This window comes from Chiroxiphia lanceolata, chromosome 4 (assembly GCF_009829145.1).
Source record: "Chiroxiphia lanceolata isolate bChiLan1 chromosome 4, bChiLan1.pri, whole genome shotgun sequence".
Classification (NCBI taxonomy): Eukaryota; Metazoa; Chordata; class Aves; order Passeriformes; family Pipridae; genus Chiroxiphia; species Chiroxiphia lanceolata.
Genome location: NC_045640.1, coordinates 2,037,804 through 2,056,286, shown reverse-complemented (window position 1 = coordinate 2,056,286; position 18,483 = coordinate 2,037,804). Strand labels below are relative to the sequence as shown.

The following is an 18,483-nucleotide window of genomic DNA, read 5'->3' as shown; positions in this document are numbered from 1 at the left end:
CTTCCTGGAAAGGGTTGTCAGGCCTTGGAATGGGCTGCCCAAGGCGGTGGTGGAGTCCCCACCCCTGAAAGTGTTCCAAAAACACGTGGATGTGGCACTTGGGGACACGGGGCAGTGGTGGCCTTGGCAGTGCTGGGGGATGGTTGGACTGGATGATCTCAGAGGGCTTTTCCAACCTGAGTGATTCCATGATTCTCTGATTTTAGGGACAGCTCCTGTCACTGAGCACTGCCAGGCAGGCAGAGAATACAAGGACTGTGCCCAGCTCCAGCACTGACCCCACACTAACCTGACTCTGCCCTTCCCTCTCCCTTCCCAGACTTTCTCTGGATATATCCCAAAGGAATTGTCCCCTGCTGGGTCAGACTGAGGCACAAAGGGCTCTTCCAGGTGACAGGAATTAAAACAGGAGCCAGCTCTGCTCCAGAGCCCAGACCTGCTGTTCTACATTCCCAGAGAGACCCTCAGACCACACTTTGGGCACAGTGGATCCCTAAATCCCACAAAACCCTGGATCACACACATTTGTAGTGTAGTTTTGGTATCATTTCTTTTCTCCCCCTAATTCCCTGTCTCATTTCTGGAGTCATTCCACAAAATCTGTTGTTCTGTATCTCATGAACAATCCGTGCATGGAGCTGGTGCTCTCAGCAACACATCAACCACATTCCAAACAAACCATTCCCTGTATTTGCAGCTACTCATCCAGCTCTTCTGCATCAGCAAGGAAAAGTACAATATTCCCATTATTTACTGCAATGAATCAGCATCTTCCAATCAAAACCACATTGATACCCAAAACTTCTGATCCTATTCCCTCTCTGCTTCCAGCTGACTCTGCTGTTCCAAGGCAATGACTTCCAGCATTCACCAACTCCTCAAACTTCACTGTACCAGCATCTGGAATTTTCAGGCTGCTGACAAAAATATGTCCTGAAAATACCCTGCAAAAAATACAGCATCAAATCCAAGTGCTTCCAGTGGAGAATCCTCACAATCACATTGGGAAGGTGTTCTGGATAATACATTGAGTTACAAGCCCTGACTTTTAAAATCCAATTACTGCTGTTCCCAACAAAATTATTATTCCAGTTCTGGTTGGAATAACTAATTTCCCAGCTCTGGCTGGAATAACTCAGCCAGGAAAGAGTCATAATGCTAAAAGTGAAATAAGTCAGGTTTAAAGCTCAGTGTTTGTCCTACAAAGAGTTTGTTGCTCCTCATCTTTTGGGTCTCCAGCACAGGGAGGACATGGAGCTGTTGGAGTGAGGCCAGAGGAGTTCAGATTACAGGGATGGAGCAGCTCTGCTGTGAGGAAACACTGGGAAAATTGGGATTGTTCAGTCTGGAAAAGAGAAGGCTCCGGGGTGACCTGATTGTGACCTTCCAGGACCAGAAGGAGTGACAAGAAACATGGAGAGAGACTCTGGACAAGGGATGGAGGGACAGGACAAGGGGGAATGGTTTCAGACTGAAAGAGGGGAAATTTCAGGTGGACACTGGGAAGAAATTGTTCCCTGGGAGGGTGGTGAGGGGCTGGGATGGAATTCCCAGGGAAGCTGTGGCTGCTCCATCCCTTGGAAGTGTCCAAGGCCAGGTTGGAGCACCCTGGGCTAGTGGAAGGTGTCCCTGCCCATGGCAGGGGGTGGGAGTGGATGATCTTTAAGGTCCCTTCCAACCCAAACCATTCCATGATTCCATGATCAGGTCTTATTAAGAGAAAGATGAAGCTCATGGATGGTCACTTTTGGAGATTCCCTTCTCCAAGGGGACAAATGGGGCTCCTCTGCTTATTTCAGGATTTTGGGTTACGTAGGGAAATTAATATTCCATATTTTCCTAAGCTTGACTTCTCTGACCCTGATTAAATCCCAGTAGAGCCTAAACCCTTCAAAATTCCAATACCACAGGATTCCCACTTAGCAAATATTCCTCTCTATTTGTGAGTTCATGGAAGAACATTCTGGAATGTCCTGGAGCAGAACACCCACTGTTTTGTAGAGCTGTGCTTTCAGGCGGTACGAGTTGTATTCCAGCCTCCTCTTCTCCTCCTCCCTCTTCTTCCTCACCTCTGGAAGCTGCTCATAGATCCTGAAAGGTAAAGGGGGAAAAAAAGAAAGCCATAAATAGTGATTTGGGACTTAATGATATTAAAAAAAACAAAAAACATCCTCTGTTTTATGCTCGTGTTCTGTTAAAGGCTCCTGGTCAAGCACATGCCTGAAAAAAATCTATTTGAGGGTTTCCAGGGGAAAATGTGGAATACAGAGCTGTGAGACAGGAAATTCCCACATCCCATAAAGTCTTTCTCTTCCAAGCAGCACCTCTCAAAAGGAATATTTATGACATTAAAATGATCCTACAGCTGATACAGTCACCCAGCTGCAACAGGTAGAGCCTCAACATCTTCCGGACAGAATAATTCCAGGGATTTTCCACACTGGTTATGCTGATTCCCAGTGATGTGTCCATTCATCCATGCAGGATTTTATCCCAGGAATAACCTGACTGAAGCTACTTAGGCAGCTTTCCCAAATTGCAGTGTTTTCAATAATGTTGTGCTGCTGTTGAACCTTCCCAAATCTTCCTTTAATCCTGGAATCATGGAATGGGGTTTGGCTTGGAAGGGACCTTAAAGCCCATCTCATTCCAGGGGAAGGGACACCTTCCACTGGCCCAGGTTGCTCCAACCTGGCCTTGGACACTTCCAAGGGATCCAGGGGCAGCCACAGCTTCTCTGGGAATTCCATCCCAGGCCCTCCCCACCCTCCCAGGGAAGAATTCCTTCCCAATATCCAACCCAAATTTCCCTCCTTTCAGTCTGAAGCCATTCCCATTCTCCTGTCACTACATTTCCAGAGGAAGGGTCTCTCTCCGGCTTCCTCGGATCCCCTTCCCACTGGAAATTGCTGGAATATCTTCCCAGAACCTCCTCCCCTCCAGCTGAACATTCCCAGTTTTCCCAGCCTGTCTCCATAGGGAAGGTGCTCCAGTCCCTTCATCAACCTCGTGGCCTCCTCTGGACTTGCTCCCAACAATTCCACGCCCTCCTTATGCAGGAGGCACCAGAACTTGGATGGATTATTCCAGGTGGGATCTCACCCATTTCTTTTCCCCACCTGGAATTAAATCTCCTGAAATTTACCTTTTAGACCTTTGAACCATTTCACTCTTTGGAATTGCTCTTCTCTTTTCCCTCATTGGAAAACCTGCACGGAAAATTGGGAGTTAAGGGAACGACGATCACCGAGTCCTTTATAAGTTTTATAAAAGTCTTTATTTAAAAAACCCCCTTTGTTAAAATTCTTTCTAAAATTTTTATTAAAAAGTTCTTTTATAAAGACTTTTTATAAGAGTTTTATAGACAGTAAAGTTCAGTAATTGCATTACTTCTATTAAAAATATACACAGCAAGTACCATGTGGAAATTCATTAAATTAATGACTTAACAGGAATTAAAATTTAAAATTAAAAACTGAATTAATAAATTAAAAATTCATTGAGTTCAAATGATTTCAAATTTAGAATTAAAATCAAATTAATGAATTAAATTTCATTAAATTAATTTCAATTAAATGAATTGAAATTTAAAATTAAAAACTGAATTAATGAATTTAAAATTCATTCATGAGGTAAAACAAATTCAAATTTAGAATGGAAAATCAAATTAATTAACAATTCATTAGAGTTCAAATGAATTCAAATTGAATTAATTAAAATTTCATTAATGAATTGAAACTAATTGAAATTTAAAGATTGAATGAGTTAAAATTTCATTAAATTAACTAACTGAATTGAAATTTAAAATTAAAACCTGAATGAATGAATTTAAAATTCATTAATGAGGTAAAATTAGTTCAAACTTAAAATTAAAAACGGAATTATTCAGTAGAGTTCAAATAAATTAAAATTTAGAATTAAAATTGAATTAATGAACTGAAATTAACTGAAATTTAAAGTTAAAAATTGAATGAGTCAAAATTTCGTTAAATTAATGAATGAAAGTACATTGAAATTTAAAATTAAAAACTGAATTAATTTAAATTAATGAATTTAAAATTCATTAATGAAGTAAAATGAATTCAAATTTAGAATCTAAAACCGAATTTGTTAAAAATTCATGAGAGTTCAAATGGATTAAAACTTAGAATTAAAATGGAATTAATGAATAAAAATTTCATTACATTAATGAATTGAAATTAATTGAAATTTAAAGATTGAATGAGTTAAAATTTCATTAATTTAATGAATTAAAACTAACTGAAATTTAAAGTTAAAAACTGAATTACTCAAAATTTCGTTAACTTGATAAAAGTGCATTGAAATTTAAAATTAAAAACTGAATTCATGAGGTAAAATGAATTCAAATTTAGAATGGAAAACCAAATGAATTAACAATTCATTAGAGTTCAAATGCATTAAAATTTAGAATTCAAATTGAATTAACGAGTTAAAACTTCATTAAATTAATGAATGAAAATTAATTCAAGGATTGAATGAGTTAAAATTTTGTTAATTTAAGGAATTGAAATTTAAAATTAAAAACTGAATTAATGAATTTAAAATTTGTTAATGAGGTAAAATGAATTCAAATTTAGAATGGAAAACCGAATGAATTAACAATTCATTAGAGTTCAAATGAATTAAAATTGAATTAAAATTTCATTAATGAATTGAAACTAACTGAAATTTAAAGACTGAATGAGTTAAAATTTCTAACTGAAACTAATTGAATTGAAATTTAAAACTAAAAACTGAATTAATGATTTTAAAATTAAGGAATCAATGAATTTAAAATTCCTTCATGAGGTAAAATGAATTCAAATTTAGAATGGAAAACCGAATGAATGAACAATTCATCAGAGTTCAAATGGATTAAAATTTAGAATTAAAATGGAATTAAATGAAAATCTCATTAAATGAGTTCAAATGAACAAAAAAATTAAAATTAAAACTGGAATTAATGAATTTAAAGCCCCCCGACGGTACCTCTGTCAGCCAGCAGGTGACTCGAACTCCTGGAGCCTTTTCTCTTCCCGGGGGGATTCCCAAGCTCTTCCCGCTGGGATTGCAGCCCCCTCTGGATCCTCCTCTCCTCCATGACCAGTTTGAGGTGCTTCACTCGCTCCCCGGAGCGGGAGATGAAATCGGGGCGATGAACGGCCAGAGCCTCCTGAGGGGGGACAAAACACACCCTCAGGGGCCCAAAGTGACCCAAATATCCCCACAAATTCCAAAGTGTGGGAAGAGAATCCTGTTGGAATAGTTGGTGTGATGTGGGAAATCTCGTGGCCTCGATGATCCTTGGAGATCGTGATTTGGGGACAAACGGGAAAGGAAGGGGATGGAAAGAGAAGAAAGGGAAAATAGGGATAAAATAATAATAACAAGGAAAGGGGAAAGGGGAAAGGGGAAAGGAAAGGGAAAGGGGAATGGGAAAGGGGAGAGGGAAAAGGGGAAGGGGAAGAGGAAGGGGAAGGGGAAAGGAGAAGGGAAAGGAAAAAGGGGAAAGGGGGAAGGAAAGGGGGAAGGAAAGGGGGAAGGAAAGGGGGAAGGAAAGGGGGAAGGAAAGGGGGAAGGAAAGGGGGAAGGAAAGGGGGAAGGAAAAGGGGAAGGAAAAGGGAAAGGGGAAAGGGGAAAGGGGAAAGGGGAAAGGGGAAAGGGGAAAGGGGAAAGGGGAAAGGGGAAAGGGGAAAGGGGAAAGGGGAAAGGGGAAAGGGGAAAGGGGAAAGGGGAAAGGGAAGGAAAGGGGAAAGGGAAAAGGAAAGGGGGAAGGGAAAGGGGAAAGAGGAAAGGGGAAAAGGAAAGGGAAGGAAAAAGGAAAAGAAAAAAGGGATAGGAAAAACGGAAAAGGGAAAGGGACAGGAAAGGGGGAAGCAAAAGGGGGAGAAGGGGGGAAAAGGGCGGAAGAAGGGGGGAAGAGGGGGGGAAGAGGGGGGGAAGGGGGGGGAAGGGGAGGGAAGGGGGGGAAGAGGGGGGGAAGAGGGGGGGAAGAGAGGAAGGGGGGGAAGGGGGAAATAAAGTAAAATAAAACTAAAATAAAATAAATCAAAAATATTCTGTAGACCACAGGATTATTTCAGCATGGAAACAAGTCATGGCTCGATGTCACGCCAGCTCCACTTCTGCTGGTTCCTGAAGCTGAATAATTTAAGCCCTAAAATATCAGATATTTCAAATACTGGGGAAATACACTGGGGAAGTGTATTGGGGGATGCCAGACTGGCAGAAACAAAAAGGATGGATTTGTGAGGTTTCCAATGATTATAAAGGTCACAGAATCCTGGAATATCCTCAGCTGGAAGGGACACACAAGGATCATCCAGTCCAACTCCTGGTCCTGCACAGACATTCCAACAATCCCATCCTATCCCTGAGAGTGTTCTCCAAACCCTCCTGGAGCTCTGGCAGCCTTGGGGCTGTGCCCACTGCCCTGGGGAGCCTGGACAGTGCCCAACCACCCTCTGGGGGAAGAACCTTTTGCTGAGATCCAACCTGACCCTGCCCTGGCACAGCTCCAGCCGTTCCCTGGGTGCTGTCCCTGGGCACCAGAGACAAGAGGTCTTCCCCTACTTCCCATCCTGAGGGAGCTGCAGACACCACGAGGGGAAATAAAAACAAGGAACAAAAAGTGATTCCACAAGATTCAGCACAACCCTTGAAACAACTCAAACCCAATCCCTGGAAGTGTCCAAGGTTGGACGGGGTTTGGAGCAACCTGGGACAGTGGAAGGTGTCCCTGTCCATGGCAGGGGGTGGGACTGGATGAGCTTTAAGGTCCCTTCCAACCCAAACCATTCCATGATTCCCAGCCTTAAAGACCCAGTCCCTCCATGGGGGCCACACTTGGAGCTGATGTTTGCTGTCCCCAAACCTGTCTTGGCACCTGCAGCCGTGCTCCTCACTGCCTGCAGTCATGTGGGACAGTGCAGGGGGAGCTGCCTGTGTTCCCTCTGGACTCCAGTGACTCCTGAAATAATTCCAGTGCTTTGTGCTGGGAAGTTCTGCAGAGATTGAAGGCACCAGTTCTGCCCCCAATGGCTCCTGAACCAACCCAGGCTTTGATGTTTAATAACCATAAAGGTGTGTCCGGGTCTGTGACTCAGTGTGAGAAAACTGCCCCCATTCCCCAGAGACTGACATATCCTGAATCCTAAATCCTGATCCCTAATCCTCAATCCTAAACCCTGATCCCTAATCCTCATTCCTGCTGGCCCAGGTTGCCCAGAGAAGCTGTGGCTGCCCCTGGATCCCTGGAAGTGTCCAAGGCCAGACTGGAACAACCTGGGCTAGTGGAAGGTGTCCCTGCCCATGGCAAGGGGTGGAACTGGATGGGCTTTAAGGTCCCAAACCATTCCAGGATTCTAAATCCAGGGAGATCTCAGCAGTCCCACAGTGGAAGGTGCCCTCACCTGCAGTGTGAGTTTCACAAAGGGCAGCACAGGCCCCTTCCCAGCACCTCTGTCTGGAGCTGCTGCTGGAATCACGTGGTGCTGCTGCTCTTCCCAGTTTTTCTCTCGGAGCGGTTCCCTCCAGGGCTTCGTGCTGGTCCAGGGCTCAAACCAGGATGGCCCAGGACCAGAAATGGCACTGGAATGGTTTTCTTTCCTAGATTCAGATTTCAAGTCTTCTCCTTGGACAAACCATGAGGTCCCTGTTGAAAGAGCATGGGAGAGAATGAAGATTGGGAGACAAACACGTGCCGTGTCCACCCCCATCTGTGGTCCTTTTCCTGAAGAAATCCCAGGAGGCTGGGAGGGCACAGGGAGCTGGGAGAGGACACAGCTGGGACAGCTGATCCCAACTGATCCATGGGATATCCCAGACTATGGTCAGTTGATGGAGCTGAGGGAAGAAGGAAGGGGGACACTTGGAGTGATGGTGTTTCTCCTTCCCTAGTCACCACGAGGCATGATGGGAGCCCAGCATTCCTGGGAATGGGATCCTTCCAGTGCCTAAAAGAGGGACCAGGAGAGCTGGAGAGGGACTGGGGACAAGGGATGGAGGGACAGGACCCAGGGAACGGCTTCATAGTGGAAAAGGGGAGATTTAGGTGGGATATTGGGAAGGAATTCCTGGCTGGGAGGGTGGGGAGGCCCTGGCACAGGTTGCCAGGAGAAGCTGTGGCTGCCCCTGGATCCCTGGAAGTGTCCAAGGCCAGGTTGGAACAACCTGGGATAATGGAAGGTGTCCCTGCTCATGGCAGGGAGTTGGAACAAGATGATCTTTAAGATCCCTCCCAACTCAAACCATTCCAGGATTCTATAACTGGGGAGTGAATCCCTTGTTTTGCTTTCCTTGTGTGGCTTTTCCTTTCCCTGTTAAACTGCCTGGATCTCAATCCAACGGTTTCCTCACTACTACCCTTCCCAATCCATCCCAAATCCCACTGGGATGGAGCCAGCAGGGCTCAGGTGCCACTTGTGGCTTAAACCACGGCAGTGCCAGTGGGTTTGTACCAAATTTATTGATTAAATATATATTGTAAATATAGAAATATATATATATAAATATTTTTGCAGTGGTTTTGTATCAAATCTACTGATTAAATATATATTATAAATATATAAATATTTTTGGCAGTGGCGTTGTATCAAATCTATTGATTAAATACATATTGTAAATATATAAATATATAAATATTTTTGGCAGTGGTTTTGTATCAAATCTATTGATTAAATATATGTTGTAAATATATAAATACATAAATATTTTTGGCAGTGGTTTTGTATCAAATCTATTGATTAAATATATGTTGTAAATATCTAAATATATATATAAATATTTTTGCAGTGGTTTTGTATCAAATCTATTGATTAAACATATATTGTAAATATGTAAATACATATATATAAATATTTTTGGCAGTGGTTTTGTATCAAATCTATTGATTAAATATATGTTGTAAATATCTAAATATATATATAAATATTTTTGCAGTGGTTTTGTATCAAATCTATTGATTAAACATATATTGTAAATATGTAAATACATATATATAAATATTTTTGGCAGTGGTTTTGTATCAAATCTATTGATTAAATATATGTTGTAAATATCTAAATATATATATAAATATTTTTGCAGTGGTTTTGTATCAAATCTATTGATTAAACATATATTGTAAATATGTAAATACATATATATAAATATTTTTGGCAGTGGTTTTGTATCAAATCTATTGATTAAATATATATTGTAAATATCTAAATATATATATAAATATTTTTGCAGTGGTTTTGTATCAAATCTATTGATTAAACATATATTGTAAATATATGAATATATATATATAAATATTTTTGCAGTGGTTTTGTATCAAATCTATTGATTAAACATATATTGTAAATATGTAAATATATATATATAAATATTTTTGGCAGTAGTTTTATCTAAATTTTCTTTATTAAATATACATTATGAATATATAAATATAGATATATAAATATCTAGTAGTTTTGTATAATTTTTCTTTAATTTTGGTATAATTTTTCTTTATTAAATATATATTAAAGTTTTTTTAGCTAAACCCAATCACTGGCCTAACACTGCCATAAACCCTCACTCCAGTTTAACCCCAGTGGGAATCTGTAGGATACACCTTGGGCAAAGGTTCAAAACAATTCCTTGGCCAAGTTTCCAAAAAACCAGCAAATATTTATCAACCACCATCTCTGAAAAAGCCCAAAATCGCTTAGTTTGGAAGTTTCTCTGCATGGAAAGAGCAGGTTTTTTATCAGCAATTTATTTATCAGCAGTTTCTCTGTCCTAAATCCAGTTTACACACACAACAGGACTGGAATCCATCCGCTGGGATTATCAGATATCCTACATTTTCCAAGTTAAACCCTTAGGAGAGAGAACGATTTGTCCCTAAAACAGCAGTGAAAATACTTTTAACCATTTAATTGTGATGTTTAAGGGGAAATTTCAGGAAAAAAGAAAGGAAATGAAAGAGTCAGGAGGCTCCACCATCAGCCCAAAAATGCAACTTTAAAAAGCAGGGTCTGGGTTTTATGATATTAAAATTTTCACCCAAGTGCTCCTGAAAAAAAATCTTTGAAGTCTCAGGGCATGAAACATTAATAACAAACTCATCAATTTAACAGAACCTTTAACACCTTAAAAATTAATAGGAAGCATCTGCATGAATTTTCTTTATTAAATATATATTAGAAATATGTAAATATGCATATAAATATTTTTTGGCAGTGGTTTTGTATCAAATTTATTGATTAAATCAGACTAAGACCCAACTGTGCCAGTGCCAGACTCCCCCCTGTCCCACCCAACCTTCCTGAGGTGTCCCTTTTTGTCCTCTTTTCCCTGAAAAAGCTGCCTGACTGGCCCTTCTCCTTATCCCACATTCCTGCTGCCTGCTCAGCTGGGATTGGACCATCTGAGCTTCCCAAAATTACCACGGACACCACGCCAGGATTCCCGAGGCCTCTGGGTTGCCTGGATGGATCTTGGCGTTGGAAAAGTCAACCCAACATCCCGGGTGTTCCTCTTGGTCGCGCTGTTCACAATCTCCAGGTCTCCTGGAATTCCAAACAAAGCAGGAATTTTTTATCCCAACAGCAGCTGGAAGTGCCACATAAAGTGCTGAGGATGACCCTTAATTTTAATTAGAAGCTGAACAATAATTTGATTTTCTCCCCCTCCCCTTCAAAAGTCAAAATGTTTTATATTCCCACTTTCAAATCAAGGAGAGTTTCCAGTGGCTCGGGATTGTTATGGTGGGATAAGCAGAGTAAAATCAAAGTGCTGTAACCTAAATATATATATATATAATATATATATTATATATATATATATATAAAATATATATATTTATATTTATTTTATATATATATTTAATTATATTTATTTCTTTTTATTTATTTATATTTATTTATTTATATTTATTTATACATATATTAATATGCATATTTTTATATATATAACCCGAAGCAAAATATATATTTATATGGGGGAGTGGGAATTAAACTTGAACAAACCATGGGCCAGGAAAACGGTTTTTTTTCTGATTCAATCCAAATTATGGCCCGTGAAAATATTTTTCTGATTCAATTCGCTTGCAAAGAGGGAGGGGAAAAAAAGCAGTAAAAAATAAATAATTGATACATCTGATGAATAAAACAAGGCCATGCCTCAATGTGATGATGGGGAGTTGGTGTGTAAATGAAAGCAGTGAAGAAACTGATAATTGGCACCAAAAAAAACCATCCCCAAATGTAGAATTGCACCGGGTCAGGAGCAGCTTTAAATAGAATTTACCATCCCCAATGGGATTTGCACGCCTGCAAAATCCATTCTGGGAGCAACAGATGTCTTGAGGAAAAAACAATATTTAAAACAGACAGTTGGTTCACCTTTGCTGTTGAAATGGTTCAAAAGCTGAGGTTAATGAGTTTAAAAGGGAGAAAATTGGGTATTAAAGCAGAGCAAGGATGGAAAATAAAGTTTATTTTAAATTGGCACATACAATCCTTTCTCTAAAAGGGAATTTGAAGGGTGCTGCTTGCAGACCCATCCCTGGAAATGCTCGGAATTTGGAGAGCAGTTTTCCAAAGAGAGGAAGGGCAGGAGGAAACTTGGCCAAAGTCTGGGAATTCGGGAATTCAGGGACTCACCTGCCTGGATCCCTTTGTTCAACATCCGGACCCGTCTCTTGGTGCTGAGGGCAGAGCTGGGACCCCAAGAGGTGCTGCTGGCCCAGGTGGAATCTGAGGAGGTGGTGATGGTGCTCTAGGAAAACAAGAGGAAAGAGATGGGAAATTCCTGAAATCCCGACCCAAATGATCAGAAAGTGAGTTTTAAACAGCAAAAAAAAAGCGATGGTCGTGGGTTTTTTTTCCTTGTTGGGGTCTGATCCTGTTGTTCTCCAGGTGTTGATCAGGGGCTCCTTCTGCTGTGCCAGCCTTGGATTCATCCTCGTGCACCAAGGCACTGCCAGCATCCCATTTTATAGGGAAAAGGATGTTATTTCTGGAGGGAAGAGCCTGCCTGGGATCAGATTCCGAGTGCTGAGATCCTCCAACTCATATGGGATGTTCAGTCCGGAGAAGAGAAGGCTCCAGGAAAACCTTCCAATGCCTGAAGGGGCTCCAGGAGAGCTGGAGAGGGACTGGAGACAAGGGATGGAGGGACAGGACAAAGGGAATGGCTTCATAGTGGAAAAGGGGAGATTTAAATGGGATATTGGGAAAGAATTCCTGGCTGGGAGGGTGGGGAGGCCCTGGCACAGGTTGCCAGGAGAAGTTGTGGTTGCCCCTGGATCCCTGGAAGTGTCCAAGGCCAGGTTGGAGCAATCTGGGATAATGGAAGGTGTCCCTGCCCATGGCAGGGGGTTGGAACAAGATGATCTTTAAGATCCCTCCCAACTCAAACCATTCCAGGATTCTATAACTGGGGAGTGAATCCCTTGTTTTGCTTTGCTTGTGTGGCTTTTCCTTTCCCTGTTAAACTGCCTGGATCTCAATCCAATGGTTTCCTCACTTCTACCCTTCCCAATCCATCCCAAATCCCACTGGGATGGAGCCAGCAGGGCTCAGGTGCCACTTGAGCTTAAACCACGGCAGTGCCAGTGGGTTTGTACCAAATTTACTGATTAAATATATATTGTAAATATAGAAATATATATATATAAATATATATATTTGGGAAGGAATTCTTGGCTGGGAGGGTGGGAAGCCCCTGGCACAGGTTGCCCAGAGAAGCTGTGGCTGTCCCTGGATCCCTGGAAGTGTCCAAGGCCAGGTTGGAGCAACCTGGGATGGTGGAAGGTGTCCCTGCCCGTGGCAGGGGGTTGGAACAAGAAGATCTTTAAGGTCCCTTCCAACCCCAACCATTCCAGGATTCCATGTCCAAAGTCAACGGGACAACAGGTGAACGAAACCCCTTCGCTGTGGCCAAACCACTTGCTGCACTTCCATGGAATATTCCTGCTTTGGGAAGAGGGAGAATAAACACCTGAACTGAATCCTGTATCCGTGGCCTCTCCAACCAAAGGCCTTTCCAAGGTTGCCAGGTTTTTCCAGAGGGAATAAACTGCCTTGGAAGATCCCAAGAGTAGCTTTGTAAATTCCCAACGAATTCCAGTTCTGGATCATTGGCATCAAAACATTCCATGTTTTGAAAGGGTTCCCATGTTTTAATGAAACAAGTTCCACCCCTCAAGTTCTCCAAGGTGGGGAAAAATCAAACCCAATAAATCCATGGAATAACAGGAGTGTGGAATGAGCAGGGTTGAGGCCAAATAGGAATTCCAGACCTTCAAACCCCAGGGAAAGCAGAGAGGTGAAATGGATAAAATGAATTAATTCCAATTAATTCTAATTAATAAAGCCATTTAAAAAGCAGGAATTCGGTGGCCAACCTTTCCCGTCTATAAATCATGGAGAGGGCCGGGGTTTAATTAATTAACAGTAATTAACTGGCAGCACCTCCCCAGGCTTCAGAGTCAACTTCAGGTTTAATTATGGCACTGAATTTTTTCCCACTTGATCCCATTAGGATCCTAGGGGTAATTCCTAATTCCATGGAAAGGAACAGAGGTTTCTTTATCCCCCTTTTTAGTGGGGTTTTGCTGTGACCACTTTGATGCCAAACAGCATTTTATTGCAATATTAAAAGGAGGCAAATTTGACCCTAAAAAACCTTTTTTTTTTTTTTAATTTCATAAATTTTTACTCTCATAAACCTGGTTTTTTAAATTGCATAAATTTTTACTCCTATAAATCTGAGATTCTTTTAATTTCATAAATTTTTACTCTCATAAACCTGGTTTTTTTTAATTGTATAAATTTTTACTTCTATAAATCTGAGATTCTTTTAATTTCATAAATTTTTATTCTCATAAACCTGTTTTTTTTAATTTCACAAATTTTTACTCTTATAAACCCAGGTGGGTTTTTTTTTTAATTTCATAAATTTTTACTCCTATAAATCTGGGATTTTTTAAATTCCATAAATTTTTATTCCTACAAATCTGGGATTTTTTAAATTCCATAAATTTTTATTCCTACAAATCTGGGATTTTTTAAATTCCATAAATTTTTATTCCTACAAATCTGGGATTTTTTAAATTCCACAAATTTTTACTCCTACAAACCCAGGATTTTTTTCAATGTCATAAATTTTACTCTCATAAACCTGTTTTTTTTTTAATTCCATAAATTTTCACTCCTATAAACCTGGGATTTTTTTAATTCCGTAATATTTTACTCCTACAAACCAAGCATTTTCTTTAATTTCATGAATTTTTATTCCTTTAAATTCGGGATTTTTTTAAATTTCATAAATTTTTACTGTCGTAAATCCGGGATTTTAATTTCATAAATTTTTACTCTCATAAACCTGTTGGTTTTTGTTTTTAATTTCCATACATTTTCAATCTTATAAACCTGGGGTTTTTTTAATTCCTAAATTTTTACTCCTACAAATCAGGGATTTTTTAAATTCCACAAATTTTTACTCGTACAAAGCTGGGATTTTTTAAATTCCACAAATTTTTACTCCTACAAACCCAGGATTTTTTTCAATGTCATAAATTTTACTCTCATAAACCTGTTTTTTTTTTAATTCCATAAATTTTTACTCCTACAAACCCAGGATTTTTTTCAATTTCATAAATTTTTACTCCTATAAATCCTGGTTTTTTTTTTAATTTCATGAATTTTTATTCCTATTAAAACGGGGTATTTTTTTCTAATTTCCTAAATTTTTACTCTCATAAACCTGGATTTTCTTGAAATTTCCTAAATTTTTACTCTCATAAACCTGGATTTTTTTTGAAATTTCCTCAATTTTTACTCCCATAAACCTGGATTTTTTTTAAATTTTCTCAATTTTTACTCCCATAAACCTGGATTTTTTTTAAATTTTCTCAATTTTTACTCCCATAAACCTGGATTTTTTTAAAATTTCCTCAATTTTTACTCTCATAAACCTGGATTTTTTTTTGAAATTTCCTAAATTTTTCCTCTGATAAATCAGGGGGATTTAAAATTCCATAAAACAATCCCAGTTCTGGGAGAAGCACCAGACACACGTCTTGGACACAGATTATTTTTTTTAAATAGAACCAAAATTGAATATATTCTCAGAGGAAAAAAAAAAAGGAGTAAAAAAAAATAAGGGAGAAAAAAAATCCCAAATATTCCATTTACCTGCAGCCATTAAATCCTGAATATTGACAGGAATATTCCCGTTTGGAGGAGAATATTCCATGATTTCAGCACAACCTTTAGCTCTGGACCTGCTACCAGATGGAACAGAAACTGGGAGAGATAAAAACCTTCTGGGCTGCCTTTGGCTGCTATAAATAAAAAAAAGCAAAGCTGACAATGGGCTGTCAAAAAAAACCCAAACAAACCCAAAACTCAAAAAAACTCAGCTCCAAAACACAGCAATTCCCTAAAAAAAGGGTGCAGGAATTTCTCTGGGAGCAGGGAAAGGTTCTCTGCCTCTGAAACACAAAGATTTGAAGCTAAAAATACAAATAAAATTCGATTTTTTTTTTCAGCCAAGCGGTAGAGAAATGAGAAAAATTTGCATTTTAAATTTAATTTGCTGGGTTTCCATCTATTTTCTCTCACTCCTTATTTTTTCACTTATTTCTTCTTATTTTTCTTACTTTTTCTTATTTTTTTCTTATTTTTTCTTATATTTTCTCTCACTCCTGGGTCACGTGTGTCTTTATAGGGATTTTTTTAAACTAATTTTACATCAGGAGATTACAAAAATCTGAGTTTCTAAAGCCAAGTAGGTTCAATGCCCTTTAATGAGTCTTTATTTTTTAAGTATAAATTCAATTTATTTTCTCACAGGACAAAGATCAGATTTAGGTTTAAGGTCCAAACAGACCCTGAAATATTAATTTTATGAATGGAGTGTGGAATGAAATAATTTCCTGAATATTATAATCAGCCCAGAAATGTTGGATAATTTAACTGTTGGATGGTCAGTGTGAATGGTCTTAAGGTTGCAAAGTTTAGGATATTTTTATTTTACCTTTAAATAAGTGTCCTAAATAAAAATATTCATTAGGGCAGTTTCATTTTACCTTTAAATAAACGTTATAAATACAAATATTAATTAAGGCAGTTTTATTTTTACCTTTAAATAAATGTCATAAAAAGATTAATTCAAATATTTTTAAAGCATTTTTTTCACCTGGAAAAATTTAAGTATTTGCATTATTTTTCATTTATTTTCATTCCAAATTATTTTCCAAATCGTTTTCATCATTTACCACCCAGACTTTGAGCTTATATTCCTATTTTATTTCTATAAAAATCGAATAATTCATTTCAATTCAAGCTACTAATCATGGTGACAAAACCACTTTCTTCTGGTAATAAAAAAAAATAAAGAAATATTTCCATATTTCTCATTTGTTCCCGAACTTTTTAGCATTAAAGGCTATTACAGAACCCCAAAACTCTGTAATTTTTACACCAAATCCACGTCAAATCCCTCTTTTAAGGATATTTTCATTCCTCCTCCCAAGGGCAAGGGCCAAATTCAGTGAAGGAATTCTTTTCTCTCCTTTAAAATTCCACTTTTCACCTGGAATTCTCAGGTTTTAGATAAGTCTAAAACTAATTAAGTTGAAGCAGTTTACAACCAACACTCAGCCAGACCACATAATCCCAAAAATTCCAAATCTCAAAAAATTCCAAAGAATTCCAAAAATTCCAAAGAATTCCAGCATTTAAACTGGACAAACAGCCAGAAAATTCCATTAATAATTATATTTATCCTTGCCCAGAGATATTTCGGGAACAATATCCAGTCAAATCCACACCAGTATCCCTGGGATTGTTAAATCCCAGATCTGCAGGTGACCAGGAAGCAGATCCAGGATCAGGGATCAGGAAGCAGATTCCAGGATCAGGAAGTAGATACCAGGATCAGGAAGCAGATCCAGGATCAGGAAGCAGATTACCAGGATCAGGAAACAGATTACCAGGATCAGGAAACAGATTACCAGGATCAGGAAACAGATTACCAGGATCAGGAAGCAGATACCAGGATCAGGAAGCAAATATCAGGATCAGGAAGTAGATTACAAGGATCAGGAAACAGATTACCAGGATCAGGAAACAGATTACCAAGATCAGGAAGCAGATTACCAGGATCAGGAAGCAGATTACCAGGATCAGGAATCAGATATCAGGATCAGGAAGCAAATTACCAGGATCAGGAAGCAGATTACCAGGATCTTGCTTCCCATGGGAAATAAAGGAAGAGGAAAAAAAGCCAAGAAAAACAAAGGGAAAAACCCCAGAATTGTCGTTTTAAGATATTTTGCTTTTCCTGATTCCCGGAAAAATGAAGACATTTGTTGGTGCTCCTTGGATGAGAAGCAGCTTTCCATACAAACGACACTTTCCGGGAATTTTTACATGATTCCCAAATAAACTAAGACTAGAGGATTATTTAAACCCGAGTTTTAGTTTAACTGATCCATACCTGCACCTCCTTACTCCTCCTGTGCCTCTCGGCGCCGACCTTCGGATACTCCGCGCCCGCCGCTTCGCCGCTTCCCTCATCCCGCTTTTCCGAGCGGCTCTTCTGGAGGCCGATGGTGGAATAGAGCTGGGAAAGCCTGCGAGACACCCTGGGAGACCCCCTGGGAGCCACGGTGACCCTGTGGTGCCCAAAGGCCCGGAGCAGCCTGGCCGTGTCGATGGTGGACATGGAGCTGCTCCGCTCCGTCGCGCTTCCCGGCTCCGTCGGCGTGTCCCACCCCCAGCTGCTGGAAGTGGTGGTGGTGGTGGTGCCGTGCTCTCCGCTCAGCCTCGTCTCCGAGGAATCGTCGCTGGGAGATTCCCAGCGGCACTGCTGCTCCTCCTCCAGGATGGTTGTGTCTCCCGCCCCGTTTTCCCTGAGCTCCGCCATCCCGGCGTCGTCCTGCGCTCCTTCTCCGACGCGCGTCGCCATCGGCTCCGCGCCGCTCCCGGAGGAGTCGTTCTCTCCCAATCCTGTTTCTGTCTGCTCCCTTCCCTTGATCTTCCTTTCAGGAACGTTCCTCCCGGCTTTTGCCGGGATCAGCGTGTGCTGGATGGGGTTCTGCAGGACCCTGGCCAGCCGATCCAGCCGTTCCACCAGGGACAGCTCCCCGGTACTCCTCAAACCGCGCTGCTGGTGCCCCCTCTGCCTCTCCAGAAACTTAACCCACAGCTCATCCAAGCTCCCACTGGAGTGGGTTCTCTGTCTTGGTGGTTCCTCCACATTCCCATCCCGGAGAGTCGTTTGGCTCTGTGGCAGAGCAGAATTCCCAGTTGCTCCTTGTTCTGCTTCTCTCCCGCGCTGCCGTCGCTCCATCCCCGCCGTCTCATTCCCGACGCTCAGATCCTCGTTTTTACTCTCATCTGCTTCTGCAGTGAGTGCAAAGAACTCCCTTTTCCCACTTTTTCTGTGATGGGCAGAGAACACCCGCTGGTGCCGGTGTGGTTTTTTCCAGGCACCGCT

General features: G+C 40.3%; 1 protein-coding gene across 1 annotated transcript; it reads right to left on the bottom strand.

Annotated features, from left to right (window-relative positions):
- Positions 1 to 1,658: 1,658 nt before the first annotated feature.
- ALMS1 (ALMS1 centrosome and basal body associated protein) lies at positions 1,659 to 17,934 on the bottom strand. The gene is made up of 7 exons (XM_032686414.1): positions 17,482 to 17,934; positions 11,637 to 11,751; positions 10,419 to 10,541; positions 7,413 to 7,654; positions 4,990 to 5,173; positions 3,146 to 3,209; positions 1,659 to 2,091 (listed from the first exon to the last, which is right to left on the bottom strand). Exons 1-7 carry the CDS (start codon positions 17,908 to 17,910, stop codon positions 1,920 to 1,922), a joined length of 1,329 nt encoding a protein of 442 aa, XP_032542305.1. The 5' UTR covers positions 17,911 to 17,934; the 3' UTR covers positions 1,659 to 1,919.
- Between the last annotated feature and the right edge of the window lie 549 nt (positions 17,935 to 18,483).